The following is a 16,982-nucleotide window of genomic DNA, read 5'->3' on the forward strand; positions in this document are numbered from 1 at the left end:
GGACAAGGGGGAATGGGTTAAAGCTCAGAGCGAGGGGGATTAGATGAAATATTAGGGAGAAATCCTTCCCTGGGAGGGTGGGGAGGTCCCTGGAGTGCCCCAGGCCAGGCTGCAGCACCTGGGATGGGGGAAGGTGTCCCAGGGCAGGGAACGAGGTGATTTTTAGTTCCCTTCCCACCCAAACCATTCCATGATCCCCCAGAAAACGACTTCAGCAGCTGCCTGAGCTTCCACAGCCCATGGCTGAGAGAACACCCAGATATTTTGCTTCCATCCTCAGCGACTTTTGGGCTGAAACAGCTTTAAAAAATTCCTTCACTTCAATCACGGCAAAAGCCCGAGTGCTGCACGCTCCGAGCTGTCAAACGTGAGAAACAAACTCGCTGCAGGAAATAGAAAGGCTTCTTTCTCTTGTTTTTTTTAATTCCAATCTCAATTATAGGAATCAAATGCGTCATCTGGATCAATAGTAGGTTGAGATTGCTCAGCCAGGAAGAGTTTGGATATAAAAAGCTGCAGCTGAGAGGCTTCCTCCAAGCTCATGTGTTATTGTCAGTGAAATGATGACACCGAGCTGTGTTTGCAGCCTCTCCTGGCCAGCTGAGGGGAAGAGCAGAGCTTTAATCAGTGTCCTGTGTGTAGGAACAGGATCCTGAGCCCAGGCAGATCCTGGCATGGTCAGGAGCAGCAGGGATTTGCCTTTGATTCCCACTTTGATTTGAATTTTCCTGTGGAACGTTCCCGGGGTCCTGCCCCGCACCATTCACGTGGATCTGTCTGCACAGGGCAACGAGGCAGCCTGAAAACACATGAAATATTTCTAATCACTGAATTCTTCCTAAAACAAGAGCTGCTGTGCAGAGGAGTGGCTGGGGCTCAGCCAGCCCAAAGGGAAATGTTAAAAACCGGGGAAATGTGAAATTCTTGGGGTGATTTGGTTTGTGAGGAAGGCTGGGGGAGGCTGCAGCTTTTGGGAACGGAGTGAGGCAGTGCCAGGGGCCAGGTGAATCTTCTGTCAGCCACTTTCAGATCAGCCTGGCTTCAGGTGAGAGTTAAAAACAGAGCACAGGAGGTGGGTGGTTGGAGAGGGATGAGAACGATGCAAAAATTCTGCTGGACCTGCAGATCCTGCTTGGGTTTGAAAATCACAGCTCCCGTGAAATCACCCTCTAATAAAGAGCTTGAAACAGGAACCTGTCATTTCGTGGTTGCTGCATGAGGCAGAGGATGATCCAAGTGGCTCTGGCAGAGCTCCGTGGTGCAGCTGGAGTCAGGAATATTTCCTGGGCATGGATCACACCGAAACTCAGAGCTGGGGCTCTCCCTGCCCTGGCTCAGCTCCCTCCCAGCTGCTCCACATCAGCTCAGGTCTCCCCCTCCACAGCTGGAGACCAAATCCACCTTCCCACCTCTCCCAGGAACCAAATAAATCCCAAAGCCATGGCCACAGGCTCTGGAGAGGATTTGTCACCTGTGGGACGGGGCCAGGTTTGATCCTTCACATTTTTGTTTGAGGATCTGTGAGAGTTTGGGGGGTAAAATGTGTTTGTGTGTGAAAAGAGCCCGTGCTTGGCTTTTAGGGGACGTGAGAGGCTGGGCTTTGTCTCTTCATGCTGGTTAAACACGGTGATGGTGGACATCAGGATGGAACTGGGGAAGGTCTGTGAGAATCTGGGTCGCTCTGTGGGCTCCCGTTGGTGTTTCCAGCTGCTCTGGCTCATGGAATGTGCTGGGAGAGCTCCTGGGGCAGGCAGGAGCGCTGGAGTCACCCCCCAGCTCTGCCAGCCTTGGTGAAATGTCACTGAATCCTTCTCTTCAACCCTCAGAGCCTCGGGAGGAGCCACAGGCTGAGCCAGGGGCTGGGAAACGTCCAGGGTGAGCATCCCTTGCCTCCCACCACGGCTCTGAGAGAGAAAATCTCCTTCCAATGCCCATTTCAAGGTGCCTGCCCTGGTGAGCCCAGGGTTTATCTGCTTTGGGCCATCTCAGGGAGGTGCTGGAGCCATCCCACAACATCTGGAGAGGAGAGGAGCTCCTGGCTGTGGTGAGAACATTCTGCTCTGCCTTTCCTCACACGGCTCCAAGACGTCACCCGAGCCACCAGGCCACACACAGCTCTCAAAAGTGTTTTTAAAAGATCATTTCCTCTCTCTGAAAGGCCTCTCCAGCCCTGGCACTGCACTGTATTCCCTCTCATCCTCACAAAGTTTGATCCAGCAGGTGCAAAACTCTTTTTTGAGGAGCGAGGAGGTGGCAGCTGCCTCGGGAGGAGAGTCCCCTCCGTGTGACCCGAGTGCCACCAGCCGCTCCATCAGCAGCCCTGGCTTGTCCTGCTGTCTCCAGGAGTCTCAGCAAGGGATGTTTGCAGGCTGAGGTTCCTCCTGTTTCATCCCTGGGAGCTCAGAGCCGGCACTGGGCTGCTGCAGGATGAAATGGAAAGAGCCCTGAGCAAGTTTAGGGGGAAGGCTCTGGAAGCCGGCGAGGCTTTAAAGGCTGAGCTGGGTTTGCCTCGGGCCACGCACACGGCGCTTCCCTGGGCTCTGCAGGCATCTCCCAGGCTTTGGGATGCTCCTGGATGCTGCAGCTCCGTCCATCCCACAGCTGAGGAGTCCCAAATCCGCCCCCTGTGTGCCCCACGGCCCTGAGGGCTCACTGGGACCGCTCAAGTGAGAGCAGACACAAAGCCCCAACCTCAGATGTGCAGAGGTGACCTCGCTCCTCCGTCCCAGGCAGCTCAAAACGAGCAATTCCAGCCTCCCTCCCCTGGTCCTGCAGATTCCTCGTGCCCCACGGGAGATCAGCCTGTCCTGAGTGGCTTCAAAGAGCCCCTAAACCTGGGAGAAAATCAGCGCTGGGGGTTGGCATTGCTCCACCGCTGGACCATGTGTCCCCTCGGGTCTCACCAAGAAATTTTGGGGGTTTTTTATTCCTTCCCCAAGCCAGGACTGAAGGACACAGCCCTGAGACATGAATTCCCTTCCCCCAGCACTCCTCCATCCCCCTCTCTCTCACATTCCTGATACCTGGCAGGTATTTTTACAATCCCATAATTGTTGTTTTCCCCAGCTCCCGTTTCCTTTTTTGTTTTCCTTTTCGTTCCAGCCTGGCCACCTGGGCAGAGCCTTTTCCATCTGTATTCAGCCTGCGTGGCTGGAGCAGCCCCTGGGAGACAGCACTAAAATCTGTGAGCTCCAGCAGCACAAACATCTCCTGGGTGAGGGTCCAAGGAAGAGAATTTTGGGTTTTTTTCCCCGTGGATTAAGCGTTGCCCTGCAGTTTTAAAGGAGTAAAAAAAGGAAAGATGGAATCTGTGGGTGCCTGTAGGAGATTTGTCATTTTGTGGAGTGATGAGTCTGAGCCAGCACCACGGAGACACCAGGAAGGAAAAACATTTCCCTGGTTCACACCAGCAGAATGAAATTATTTCATTTTCTACTGACCCAGGACAAATTGAGAGGCCACTGAGGACATTTCTGAACGGAGCTGGAGGATCAAAACCGTTCTCCCAGCAGCAGCAGGGGCTGTGTGACCACTCAAGGACCACAACCAGCTCCTGGGTGGGACTGGGAGAGCAAACTCCAGGGTGAGGGGAGGCTGAGGCTGTGTGACACGAGCAGCGTGGGACAGCAGCAAAATGACAACAATTCAGTGCTGACCTCCCCAGGCTCTGCTTAAATTTAGTGCAGACAGTGATTCATCCCAGCCAGGTCGGGAGGGACCCATTCCTCAGGTCAGGACAGATGAACTTTCACCCTCAAGGTGACTGGAAAGTTATTTTGGGCTGTAGAGAACCCTCTCCTTCCTTATTTCAGTGCTTATTTCAGTGCTTTCAGAGCACAGCTGGAGGGGTTTGGCCCCACAGGGGGACATGGGCACCCAAGGAAAAGCTGGATTTGTTTTCTTCCTCCCTGACTTATCTTGGGGTCTGCTCTGCCTGACAGGTGAAGTCTTAGGCTGAAAATTATTCTTAGACCTTTCCCACTTGGGATCTTATTTCTGAAGCCATCTAAAATAGGCTGTTGCTCCACATTCACAGGAGCAAATTCACGGCGTTCCTCTGGCCCTCTCCTTATTTAAGCAGGGCAAAATGGAGCACAGGAGTTCTGGTGATGCTGATTTTAATGGAAAAAACAGGGAAAAAAAAAGCAAAAAAGCTGCAGCCTGCTCCATTAGTCACCTGGTGTTACAGGAAAGTAATAAACTAGGAATGTTCCTGCTCTCTCCTCCATGCACCTTATGTTGTGTTTCTGCTTTTGTACCATTTTTCAGCGTCTTTGATATTTTCCCTGGCACGCAGGAGGGAAGATTGCTGAGATGTAGACATTTACCTTAATTAAACAAGATTCCTCCTCTTGTGAGAGCTCGTTCCTACACAATTCTGGTGTGAGGGACTCGGGTTGTTATCTCAGATGTGAATGGGTTTTTTCCCCCCTCTCCTGGGACAGAACATGAGTCTGGCTGAGGTGATGGGGTTTCCATCGTGTCTCTCTCCTGCCTGCAGAGGACTGGAGGGATTCTCAGCAAGGCTTCTGTGCATCCCTGAGTGTGACTCTTCATTCAGATAATTAATATCTTTTATGTAGGAATGTGGAGTTAAGAGCAAAGCAGCCAGACCTGCAGATCAGCGTGTGATGATGCCCCTGAATTCAGAGCTTTGGGGGACCAAATATCCCCATTTTGTGTGGTCTGGATGTGGCTGTAGCATTTCTGTAGCTTTAGGTGAGGCAGCTGCTTTCTCTACTCCATCCATTCACTCCTGACAGGCACAGAGGGGGCTTAGGAACCCCTTTTTTTGCAGGTTTAGCTCACTGAAATTCTCTAAATGAAATCAGGACAAGCCCCACTTCCAGTTTATCCATTTCTGTGACTTCCAGCCCACAAAATTCCTCCTTGGCAACGCAGGATGGTCAAGAGATGCTGAGGGGATCATTTGAAGGAGAAGAAAGGTGTTCTTTGGGGCAGCCTTTCTTCACCTTTATCCTTTCCCTCTTTCTCCATCAGTTTTCCCACACCTGGTGCTGGCCCAGCTGTGCTGGCTGAACCCCTCTGGCTTCTCCACCCTCCCTGCACAGGTCACAATGTGCAGATAATTTCTTTCCTCGCAGCTCCAGCTCCTTTCCAGCCTACACAATTCATCCTTTGGGGTGTTTGGCTGGAACAATCCCCCAGCACTCGGTTTAATCTGCCAGGCTCTCCTGGCCCTCCATCCCTGCTCCTTAAATACCTGAGCAGCGCTGCAATCCATGTCCAGATAACGAGCATCCTTAATTACCCGGGCTCCTCCGCAGCCTCCTGCCCTCTGCTCTGGATTTCTACAGCCTTAAAACAATCGATACCACAGAGATTTCTCCTGTCCTGAGTCATTACAGGCCATCGGGGATTGTTTTGTTCTTTCTCCCCGTTCGGAGTTTAGGGCTGCTGTTTGCAGAATGGCCCAGCCAGGTTTAAATGTCGGGGTTTGTCCCGATCTGATCCCAAGCAGATAAACCAGGGGCAGCTGCGGTGGGCTCGATATATTGAATAACAGCAGCCTGGGAGGTGAGGAAGGCGAGGAAGGCGAGGAAGGGCCAGGATCCAGCCTCAAATCGGGTTCCAGTGCCCTGGGGAGTGCCAGAAATGTTCCAGCTCTGTTCTGCCAGGGCCGTGCTTGGCCCGGGGAGGGAGGGAGGGGATCGCTTCCCTCTCACGGCTGGCAGCCCCGGCAGGGTTTGTTGTCACTGCCTACACTTTGCAGGACCTTTCCTTTCCTTTCCCTCCCTTCCTCCCTCCCTTCCTTCCTCTCCTTCCTCTCCTTCCTTTCCCCATCCCCTCTCTGGCTTGGCTCTGCCCCTGAGCCTCTCTCCCATCTGCCTGCTCCATCCTTTCATGGTTGTGATGCCCAAAAATCCCAGCTGGAGCGATCCTGGGAGCCAGAGAGGCTTTTCTGGAGCTCTGTTCCAGCACTGAACCAGTTTTCTGCTCCGAGAGAGGAATAAACATCGAGGCTCAGTCTGGAGGCTCGAGTGCAACAATTGGACCAAACTCCTTTGCCCTGAGTGTTATCTCTCACTCTGTGCTTTGTTTCCTCACAGAAAGGTGGATATTAAATTCTATTTTTCTTATGCCCATTAAAAAAAAAAAAAAAAAAAAAGTAATTTTCTCTAAATTATTTCTTCCAGAGCTGCTAAAAAACCAAGAATCATAATGCAGCAGGACCCCCATTTCCCCAGTAATTACACTCTGCCTCCTAACTCCTTCAACAACAATTTCTCAATTTATTTTGCTTCCATCTGGAACTGCAGTCACGGGCAGAGCTGGGCTCTGTCTTATTATTGCACAGACAAAATTGTTTTTAAAATGCAATTAAACATTTACCTTGAAGACAATGCTTTGTCTTCTTTAAGAAGCATAATATCTTAATTTAACCTAATCTGGAAAACCTTCCATTTCCAAGCTTTTACCTCCAAGACAATGCTATGCTAAAACACAAAGCAAAACAAAAAAGATTTCCTAATTTAACTTAATTAAAAGATAAGCCTCCAACTTTTCCACCAGAGCTGCCTGGAATGAGGAGCGAGGCGTAGCCCTTTGGTTTGCTCAGAATTGTCTATTTTATCATCCCTCTGGTTTGCTCTCTGCTGTCGATTTTTATTTATTATCCTCCTTGATGCCCCCAAATCCTCTTAGTCCGACCTTCCCCATCCTGGGCCCTTCCCTAAGAAGATCAAGGGACCAGCACTGGAAGAGCAGAGAGATTTGGTTTGGTGGGGCTTTGTTTGGTTGGTTTGGGTTTGTTGGGTTGTTTTTTTTAACAATGAGACAAAATGAAGCCTTACCTGCTGTGTGAGGTTTCCCCAGAGGGGAGAGGAGATTTGAGGAAGGTGAAGGATTATTTCTGTTCAGTCTGAGCTCAGGGAAAGCTCAGGGAGCGATGGTCTCTGGCTGGTGCCGGTCCCTGAGGGCTGCCTGAGGTAGAAACGCTGCCAAAATCCATCTGTGCTCAAAGTACCAGGGCTGGCAGGGCTCTGTCCTCATCCTGAGCACAACCAAAAACAAACTGTGAGGAACCTGCCGAGGAGGAGCAGCTCCATCCCTCCCTCCTCTTCCTCACGGAGCACGGCCCAGGCCGCCGTGCCCGCAGCTCCCTCACGCTCGGCAGGCCCTGCCTTCAACCACGGCGGAAGGAACGATGGCAAACCCAAATAAATCATCAAGATGCATATCCTCCTCTGAGGGCAGCCGCCTTCAAGGTCCGCCGGGCAGCCACTGGAGGTGAAAACTTCGGGGATTTTTTGGGTTTATTTGGACTAAACCTGCGGCAGTTGTGGAGCTGTGGGGAAGGTGAAGTAGGACAATGGGCAGCCTGGGGTCAAAGGCAGCTCCACGATCCCTTCTAGCCCCTCAAGCGGTTTTCAGGGGAAAATGACAATATTAGTTGTGTCTCTGGTTCTCAGGGGGGAGCGTGGGGGCCGCAGCAGACCCAGCAATCAGCTCAGGTATTTGTCCCCCGCGGTGCTGGTTATTGTGCAGCAGGCACACACCGAGCGCAGCCAGACACAAACCACAGATGATCTCTTTCCTCTCAGCTCCGGCTCCTTTCCAGCCTACAAAATGTTCCCTTTTAGCTCTTCCAAGTTTAGTCACAGCCGTTCTCTGGTGGCTGCGTTTATCCTTTCCTGAGAGCCTCATCCTAACCCTTCCACCCATCCAGTTATTCCTGAGGGGCTTCAGATGCCTCCGGGTGTGGGTGATGCCCTTTCCTCCCTTTCACTGCTAATTCTGCAAGCTTGAGGGTGTTTTTTGTAACATTTATGAGCAGAAACTCTAATTCATCACCTTCCCCTATGGTACAGTATTAACTTACAGGGTCACTCAGATTTACCGGGTGATACATTGAAGGTTAAGGTGTGGATTTAACGATTTGGAATTGGGAAGCGTTTCACGGCACTTGAACGTGGGCTTCTATAAACCAGAAAAGGGGTTCCCAAGGCACCTCCACAGCCCCTCCCCTCGTGCCAGGCAGCGAGGCGGTGCCCCAAGGCCGTGGCACCCGCAGGGTACCGAGCTCCTCGTGGGGGATGTGCGGGTAAATCGGTCGCTCAGAGTCCTCACGGTGCGTGAGGCTCGCAAACGGCGGCATGCGCCTCACCCGCCGAACCCTCACAGCCTCTGCAGCCGCCGCGTGCCCGCAGCCCCTTTTTAAAGTAGCGGCGCCCCCCCTCCGCCAATCACAGCGCGGACGGGGCGTCCCTCGCAGCCAATGGGAGGCGATGACTGGAGAAAAGGGGCGGGGCCATCCCTCCTCGAGCTCGAGCCGGGCAACTGTGGTAAACAAGGGGGCGGCGCCCGCGGCTTCCCTGGCGCGGGCAGCAGCCAATGGGCGATCCCAGGCGGGGACAACCAGCCAATAGCGAGCGAGGGCGGGCAGAGCCGTGCGCGCTGATTGGCTGGAGCGGCGGCGGAGTGACCGTTGGCGGGAGGGGGCGCGGCGGGGGCGCGGCGGGGGCGGGGCCGGGCGCTGTCGCAGTGAGCGGCGGCGCGGGCGGGGCTCCGTGAGGGCACCGGGCAGCGCTGCCCCGCCGGTCCCCGCGCCCGGCACGGGGGAGGGCAAAACCGCAGCCTTGCAGGGAGCTCGGGGCAGTTAAGCGCTTCCCTCCTGCACGCTCGGATGGGCCGGGAGAGGAGCTGTCCCCTGGGGAGCGCAGCATCTTCCCTCTCCTAATTGAGCGGGCACCCGTGAGCGCTGGCAGCAGCGAGGGGCTGTCGCTTTTGGGATGAGCGGGCAGCACTGAGAAGATTTTGCTCGCTGTAGGAGCCAGAGAGGCTTGGATTTGTCAGAGGGGTGAGTAAACAGAGCTGGGGGTAGGAGAGCGTCCGCCCCAGCGGGTGTGACGGCGCTCGGGGGCAGCGCTGCCCCTGCCCGCAGGAGAAGGGGAGATCTGGGGGTCGCACGTCGGGGTTTGAGCCGTGCCCTGCTGGCTTGCGGGGTCTGAAAGTTGAGCTCTGTCTCTTCCTCAAGGAGAGGATTTGTGTGGGGGTATGGATAACTCCAGCAGGCAGAGATTTGGGAGAAATTTGCCGGGATCTACTAGGCAAAACCAAAACCCGTTGATTTAGCTTTTTTTTTTTTTTTTTTAATGACTATTTTTGTGCCTCAAGAAGCTCAGCCCGAGCCGAGCTTTCCGCATGGCTGGGTTGCAGCCCCATCGTCCCCAGCCCGGCGCGGGCGAAGGCAGCTCCCGGCAGAGGAGCGGAGCAGCCTCGTCCCTGTCTGCGCTGTCCCAGGGCACCCTGCCCCTCCTGGGGTGTCCCAGAGCACCTCGTCCCTGCCGGGGTTCTCCCTCTTGTCCCCCGCCAGCAGAGCCCGGCATTCCGGCGCTGGAGATGGTGCAGAGCTGGGAGCTGCTCGCACACCGGAGAGTTGGTGCCAAGTCCGGATAGAGGGAACCGAACTAGTGCCGCTTGGAGGGTGGGGGACCGGCCGGGGACAAAGGCTCGTCTCGCCGGCCGCATCCTTGGCGGTGTTGACTGACCCCGCTCTTGTCTCCCCCCGCCCCGCAGAAATGCTGCAGCATGAACCCACCGCCGCCTAGAGAGACGGGCTCGCACCGCCCCGGCGCCGCTGCCTGAGCCAGCTCCGGAGCACCGTCCGGCCGGGAGCCCGCACCGGGAGCAGCCCAGCCCAGCCCCGCGCCGCCGCTCGCCGCCCGGCCCCGGCGGGATGCGCTCGCCGCCGCCTTCATGCCGGCAGGGGGGACGCTGAGCCGCCGCTCCGCCCGGCCCGGAGCCTCCCACGTGCGGTCCCCGGTGAAGGCGGCCGGTGGTGCCCAGGGCGGGCCCCGCTGAGCCTTTCGCCGCAGGAGGCAGCGGCAGTCCCCGGCGTGGCGGCGGGTCTCGCCCGGCGGCCGCGATCCGGTGCCCCATGGTGGTGCTGCGGAAGCTGCCGGGCATGCCGGGCTGGCCGGCGGCGCTGGGGCTGCGGCTGCCGCAGAAGTTCCTGTTCCTGCTCTTCCTCTCGGGCCTGCTCACGCTCTGCTTCGGGGCCCTCTTCCTCCTGCCCGATTCCTCCCGTTTCAAGCGCCTCTTCCTACCCCGCCGGGCCACCGCCTCCGCCTCCTCTTCATCCTCCGCCTCCTCGTCCTCAGCCTCCTCCTCTTCCACCCGCGACACCGACCTGCCCCGCAGCCCCCCCGCCGCCGCCGAGCCTCGCCACGCCAGCCCCGCCGCCCCGCGCCGCCTGCGGGAGAAGCTCCGCACGGGCGCCCGCATGGCCGGGCCGGCGGCCCGCACCGCGCCCGGCTCCCGGCAGCAGGTGCAGGGCTCCGAGAGCCGAGCCCAGCCCGCCAGCGGCCCGCCCCCGGCCCGGCAGACGCGGGCCCCGTTCCGCTTCGACTACGAGCGGTTCCGCCGGAGCCTCCGGCACCCGGTGCGGGGCGGGCGGCCCGGAGAGGACCCCGAGACCCGCGGCCGCAGGATGAAGATCAAAGAGGTGGGTGAGGAGCGCGGGCAGCGCTCCCGGCCGTGCGCCCGCTCGGTGCTGCCTCGCCTCCCTCCGTGGCCACGGCCCCCCTCAGGCAGCCCTCGCCTCAGTGCTCACATCCCCCAAAGGCAGCCCTCACCTTGCTTCACCTCACAGCATCACCTCAGGTGTGTGTCCCCTCAGTCACCTGCCGGCAGCGGCCACATCTTCCTCTCAGTCAGCCCTTGCCTCCCCTCACAGCCCTCAGTCAACCCTCATGGTCGTCACGCCCCTCAGTTTTTGGGGCCATGTCTACCTCAGCCCTCATGTCTGGGTCCCCCCTCAGTCAGCCATCGCTGCCCTCACAGCCATGTCCCCCCTCAATCTCCCATCACTGCCCTCACAGCCGTGTCCCCCCTCAATCTCCCATCACTGCCCTCACAGCCGTGTCCCCCCTCAATCTCCCATCACTGCCCTCATGTCTGGGTCCCCCCTCAGTCAGCCATTGCTGGCCCTCACAGCCGTGTCCCCCCTCAGTCAGCCATCACTGCCCTCACAGCCATGTCCCCCCTCAATCTCCCATCACTGCCCTCACAGCCGTGTCCCCCCTCAGTCTCCCATCACTGCCCTCAGCCATGTCCCCCCTCAATCTCCCATCACTGCCCTCAGCTGTGTCCCCCCTCAATCAGCCATCACTGCCCTCATGTCTGGGTTCCCCCTCAGTCAGCCATTGCTGCCCCTCACAGCCATGTCCCCTCAATCAGCCATCACTGCCCTCAGCCATGTCCCCCCTCATTTCCCCCACTGTCATCACCCACCCCTCACCTCCCCATCCTCGCCCCCATTTCTCACACAAGCTCCCTCCTTTTGCCAAGGAGGGTGGCAGGAATTGGGGTGTCCCTTTCCGAGGGAGGGTCCCTGTCACTGAGCGCACACCTCCACTCCCCGGAGAGATGTGGGGGCTGCCCGGTGGGGTGTGACTGAAATCACTGACATTTCAGCTTGGTTATTAGGGGGGAAAAAAAGGGTTATAGGGGGGAAAAAAAGGGGTTATAGGGGGAAAAAAGCCTTGCTTGGTGGGAGATGTCTTTGGTTGTGCAAGAGCCTCCATCCCTGGTGGGGAGTCAGATTTACACAAAAACTGGGAGATGACAGAACTTGGCTGGTCCACGGGGATGGAGACAGGGACAAGGATGTCCCTGTAGATCTCTGTGGGGCTGGAATTGTCACCCACTGCTGGGAGATGACCCTGCCGAGCTGGGGTGGCCCTGCTGAGGGGGTCCAGGGGTGCCAGAGGGTTTGTCCCCGTGCCCCCAGCCCGTGCAGGAAAGCCTGGCAGCCTCGCAGGCAGCACGGAGCAGGCTGTGACCCACTTAACCAGGTTTGTGTGGGATTCGATTGTGGCTGTCGGATCCTTTGCCGTGATGGATAACCAACTTGGAGGGAATTCTGCTCTCGGAAGAGGTGCCAATAAGTAAAAAGCACAGATTTAATTAAGAAGAGTGTAAATTTCCTGGGTCTGTGCTCTCACAGAGGTGCAGGCATCCAGTGATGATGCTGCCCCGGGTTGAAGAGAGAATCGAGTCAGGGAATGACCCACTGAGGGCTTTCATCCTCTCCAAACTGCATCTGAAAAACTGTTTTTAAAGCTCCCCTCCCGGTATCTTTGTCAGGCACTAAAACAAAGGCTGCACCACTGGTAAAATTCCAATTCCTCTGCCAGGCAACCAGACACAACGCACCCAGGGGTGCTGGGTTCCTTTATGATCCCAGGAGGGATTGAGGCATCCTTCCCTGCTGCAGGGTGTTTGGAATATTCCAGTGCCCAGCCCTCACGTGTGCCTGGCTCTCTGCAGATTCCCACCTCCAAGGTGTGCCAGGGAGCACGACACACCCGGGAATAACCCAGCTTCCACTCTGTGCAAACAAATCAAATTGAAAAATCAAACTTGGGGGAAGCGAGTGGCATTCAGTCCTTCATTTGGAGTTAATTATTTTTTAAATATAGCATTATTTCAAGCTGTATGGATTCAGCCCCATCTGTTTCTAACAGCCATAATCAGTGCTGGGTAGCAGAGTTAGAGTTTTCAAGGATGAGAATCCATAAATATTAGTTTTATGCTGACAGCTAATTACTCTTCAAACAGAGCCCTTATTTCTTAAAAGTGCCTACACTTCTATTTATTCAGAGAGAGAGAAACAAATATGGTGCTGAGATATGAGGCTGAACACGCAAAACAAGGGAGGGTGGTGCAGCCTGGGGAAGAGATAAGGTGTGTCTCTTTTTGTTAATCAAAAAGACAAGAGGAAAACAAACCAGGAAGGTTAGAAGACAAAATGCTGCACAAAAAGAAACAGATGGAGGAAAGAAAAAGAATTTCAAGGAAGAAGTGATGATACAGCCTTTGGATTAGCAAATGTTGCTCAGATGATGTGAGATGCCAGCAGGGCAGGTGATGGCTGTGCTGAGGTGTTTGCAGGAGCTGCAAGTGGCTTTTCCCTCCTTTCTCCAGAGCTTTCAGTCCTGTAGCTTGCTAAAACGAGTCCCAAACTGTCCTTGTGCTGGAAGTTTTGTTATTTTCTTTGCCTTATTTTCTTCCCTCAGGCCATTCTCACAGGTCAGCACCTCTGTAACAGGGAGGAGGATGGATGTGGATGGGATTTGTTGATATTTTCCCCCATCTTCCTGCCAGATGAAAGCCAGGAGGAAAAACTGGTGCATGATCAAAGATGCCCAGAGGTGATGCCCAGCCTAGAAACTCTGGAGCTTTCTGTTTTCCACAGGACCCTTGGGTGTGAGGAATTCCAGCCAGGAATCCGAGCTGGTGTCCATTCTTTCCCACCACCTCTGGGCTGCCTGGTGCTTCAGCTGAAGAAGAGGCAGTGCCATGGCTTTTCTGGCTGTTCTGTGTGCAAAGTGGCAGCTCATGTAGCCCTGCTGGACCTTCCCTGCTTAAAAAAATCGAGTTTAGAGCTGGAAGCCTTGTGGCCTCTCCCACTCTGTTGCTGTTTGGGAAAGCCCTTTGGAGCTGAGGAGCAGGAGCCAGGCTGGGGTGGATCTGCTGGGCTGATGTGTGTGTGCAGGTAGCTTTACCTAAAAAGACAAGTCCAGGGTCAGTTAACAGTTGTTTTCTTGAGAAATAAAAAAAGAGAGCACCTGTATTGCAACAGCCTTTGCTGCTAAAGGTCATTGGTCACCTGGAGAAGGGCCTGGGATCCACTGCTGTGTGTTCCTGTGGGCTGGGGCACTCTGACCTTTCCAGGAAAGCTGCAGAAAGCCAAATAACAAATCTCCCCATGCTGCAGGTTGGGAAATTTTGGAAGGGATTATTCATCTCTTAAGATGACCTCTGGAAAAGGTATTAGTTGTGTAATTGATCAGTCAGGCATGGCTTTGGGGATTAGCTGATTTTTTACATGTGCCAAATACAAATCACTGATGCTCAGGAGAAAAAAGAGAAGTGGTTGTAGCTGGAGAGTGACTGCAGAAATGCCACGGTGGGATTCCATATTTATTTGCTCTCAACAATTTCCAGATCAAATTGGCTCAGGGAGAAGTCAAAATTATTTCCCCTCCAACTGCTGCCTCTGCAAACTCAGCCTCAGATGTGAGGAAATCAGACCGTGTGGTTCCTGCCTTCTGCATCATAACCAGTAATAAAGATTTTGCTGGTGGAGCTGAGCTGACAGTTTTGCTGATGATGGATGGAGCCAAACAGGCTGCTCCTTGCTGCACTCCTGCTGCCTTCGACTCCTGGATCTCATAGGTGGGGGAGCAGTGGGGAGCCAGGGAAGAGCACTTCTTTAAGGTATTTTTATACCAACCAGTGCTTAAATACAACCACAAGAACCAGCCAGAGCAGCAAGTTCATCATCAGATACTTCCTGCTCAGTCATGGGATGTGAGAAAAATGGGAACAGAGATTTACTGGTTTTCCTTTCCTTTTTTTTTTGGGTGCAAAAGGCACGTTTCCATGCCTGAGGTGTGGGAATGCCTCATGCCTGAACCTGGCAGCGTCCTTTGTCCCTTTCAAATGAGGGAATGTGTCAAATCCAGGCAGGGATTGTTCCCTTAGATTTGACACCCACATTCATTTCCTCTGGATTAGTGGTACCAAAGCCTGTTTGTTTTATCATCCTGGCTTTTTCTGCCATCTCCAGCTCCACCTGCCTGTCCCCTGTCCTCTTCTATCACAGCTCTAAAGATGTGTTTGCTCTCAAAAATCAGCCCCTGGGGGGAAGGAGGCACTGCAGCCACTGTACACAGCATCACTCTGCACATCAGCAGGTGGATCAGTCTTTCAAACACAAATAACCTGACAGTTTATCACTAGAAGATAATTAGCAAGAGACAGGAATGTTATCAGGAGCTCAGCCTCTGCTGAAAGCTGCTTGGTGTTGGTTGATGGGTTCCCTTTGTGTGATTTTGACTGTTGTGACCACAATAAAAAAATTGCTCATTTTTGGGACAGAGCTGGGGAAGTGCTGCAGGATCTCCCGAATTTTTTGCCACAGCCCTGACCCCTGCCAGGAGAAGTCTCAGCTCTGGTGCTGGTTGTCTCTGGTACACCTGTGTGGGTTTGGGTGTTCTGGAGCTCCCAGGGGCTGGGCTGTGATCACCAGTTTGCCAAAAGCAGGGCTCAGAGCAGCTCTCAGGCTGAGCTGGGCTGTCAATCCCATTATTGGTCATTTCTGACCATCTCCTTTCCATAGCCAGCGGGGAAAAAGATGTCAGACCTCTCCCTTTGCCTGCACCGTGCAACTTTCTGTTCTTCCATTTGGAGAAAATGCCTTTTCTCGCTGTAATCTGGGGCTGAGCAGCACTCCAGGCCAGTGGTGTAATCCATCCGTGGTTTGGTACGTGAGGAGCACCACGCACAGTTCCAGCTGGAAATGCACCTCCCGTGCTCATCTTCCTCACTGAGGCACGTGGGGAAGGTCTAATCCTCTGTGCTGGCCAGATGGGAACCCAGGGACTTCCAACAGACTTGCTCTGGCTGCTGGGGGTAAGGAAACCACTTCTCAGTAAAATATTTACTGTGGTGGAGTGGAATTATGATCTCAAACCAGTCAGACGTGCTGTGATCAGATTGTAATTCTTTCTCTGGGGTAGAAATACCTCTGCAAGAGAGAATTTCTCTGCAATTTGAAGCAGTGGCTGGCTCTAGCCTTGCTGGAATTTTCCTTTGCTCCACACTCCTCATGCATTTATTTACTGAACCTGTGAAAGGGGTACTGTAGTGTAAATCCCACAAATGGTGCGTGCAGTGGGTTTTTTTTTGCTTCAGTAGCCTCAGGTGGATTCATGCAAACAGAATTTAGCCCTGACCTCGAGCCTGTTTCAGCTGTAGGGGATACAGTTAATTGACTAAAAATGTATTTGTTGTGTTGGTAGAGTGCAGGAAATGCCTGGCGTGCTGTGATCGGTGCTGCAGAGCTGTTTGATACCTCAGAGCTCGCTCTGACCCAGCTCTCCCGAGAGCTGAGGGCACTCTGGAATTTGGGAGTGCTCTGCAATTTGCAATCATTTGCTCTTCTCTCCCCAAATCTAGCAGTGAAAACATTTGTACCACAACAACTAAATTTGATGCTAGACTGGTTTCTGAACTGCCACTTAGAGCCAGCACACGGCTCCAGCACTGCGGAGTGAGGAGTGACTGCGAGCGCTGGGCGTGGGGAAATGACTTTCTAGGATGGCCACGGATGTGCTGTGCTGAAGGACCTGCACTTTCCTGAATCACCTCAGGAAATACACATCAGCTCCTTGAAATTCTTTGGATGGGAAGATGGGTTTAGGGCAGGGGGATGGAGCCTGGCTGTGAGCTGTCAGTAATATCCCCCTGCTCTTCCATCAGTCTGGGGCCTGTGCACATCCAGGTCTTCAAATATTTACTGAAAAGCTGTCACCTGCATTAAGATTCCATCTTTCCAGCCAAAATTTTTATGGACTCATGATTAACTTTTAATCAATAATTAAATCTGCCCCTTAATGGAAGAAAGATTTTCGTGCTAAGCGTTCTTTCCTTTGGTTCTGTATGCAAGGCTCTGGCAGATGAGGTTAATCCATCATGTTTGGTTTACTCTGTGATTCTGTTATTGCACAGATTGTTGATCATTTTGATGTTTTTGAATATGTTCTCCAGTACTGAAAACAATTCAGATTTTAGATGGGCTGGCTGAGAGGGAGGAAGGGAAATGTACCTTAGTACTAAATGAGAGACTGACCTGAATATAAAACTGACATGGAGCTGTCAGAAGGAGAAGGCAGGAAGGAATTATCACTCCGGTGGTGGCGAGAGGAAATCTTGGTGCTGGGAGCATTCTGATTTTTAAACTTAAGGAAGAACCTACATTTACATTCCCCAGAAAAATACTTTCCAGTGGATGCTGGGAGTGGATTTGGCATGAGGAGCACACACTGCCATGATTGCTGTCTTTACCCTGGGTCCCCTGGCACTTGAGCTCATCATCTGACACCACATTTTGGAAGGGCTCCAGAGGAGCTGTGGTGGGCAGCGGTGGCTGTGAGCCGCACATAATGCGA

The 16,982-nt window shown here is 54.0% G+C and overlaps 1 protein-coding gene and 1 long non-coding RNA gene across 2 annotated transcripts in view; both read left to right on the plus strand.

Annotated features, from left to right (window-relative positions):
- Positions 1 to 1,520: 1,520 nt before the first annotated feature.
- On the plus strand, positions 1,521 to 4,228 carry LOC148182539 (uncharacterized). Its single transcript, XR_015774600.1, has 2 exons — positions 1,521 to 1,659; positions 1,827 to 4,228. It is a non-coding gene; the product is annotated as an uncharacterized LOC148182539 (long non-coding RNA).
- A 4,291-nt stretch (positions 4,229 to 8,519) lies between these two features.
- MAN1C1 (mannosidase alpha class 1C member 1) overlaps positions 8,520 to 16,982 on the plus strand; it is a 56,615-nt gene continuing 48,152 nt past the window's right edge. Inside the window, exons 1-2 of the mRNA XM_005529702.3 lie at positions 8,520 to 8,821; positions 9,541 to 10,468. Coding sequence (XP_005529759.3) covers positions 9,902 to 10,468 — 567 coding nt within the window. The 5' untranslated portion in view covers positions 8,520 to 8,821; positions 9,541 to 9,901. The remainder of the gene's footprint in view (positions 8,822 to 9,540; positions 10,469 to 16,982) is intronic.

This window comes from Pseudopodoces humilis, chromosome 27 (genome assembly GCF_049639895.1).
Source record: "Pseudopodoces humilis isolate 2021_Gansu_Grassland_sample_001 chromosome 27, ASM4963989v1, whole genome shotgun sequence".
NCBI lineage: Eukaryota > Metazoa > Chordata > Aves > Passeriformes > Paridae > Pseudopodoces > Pseudopodoces humilis.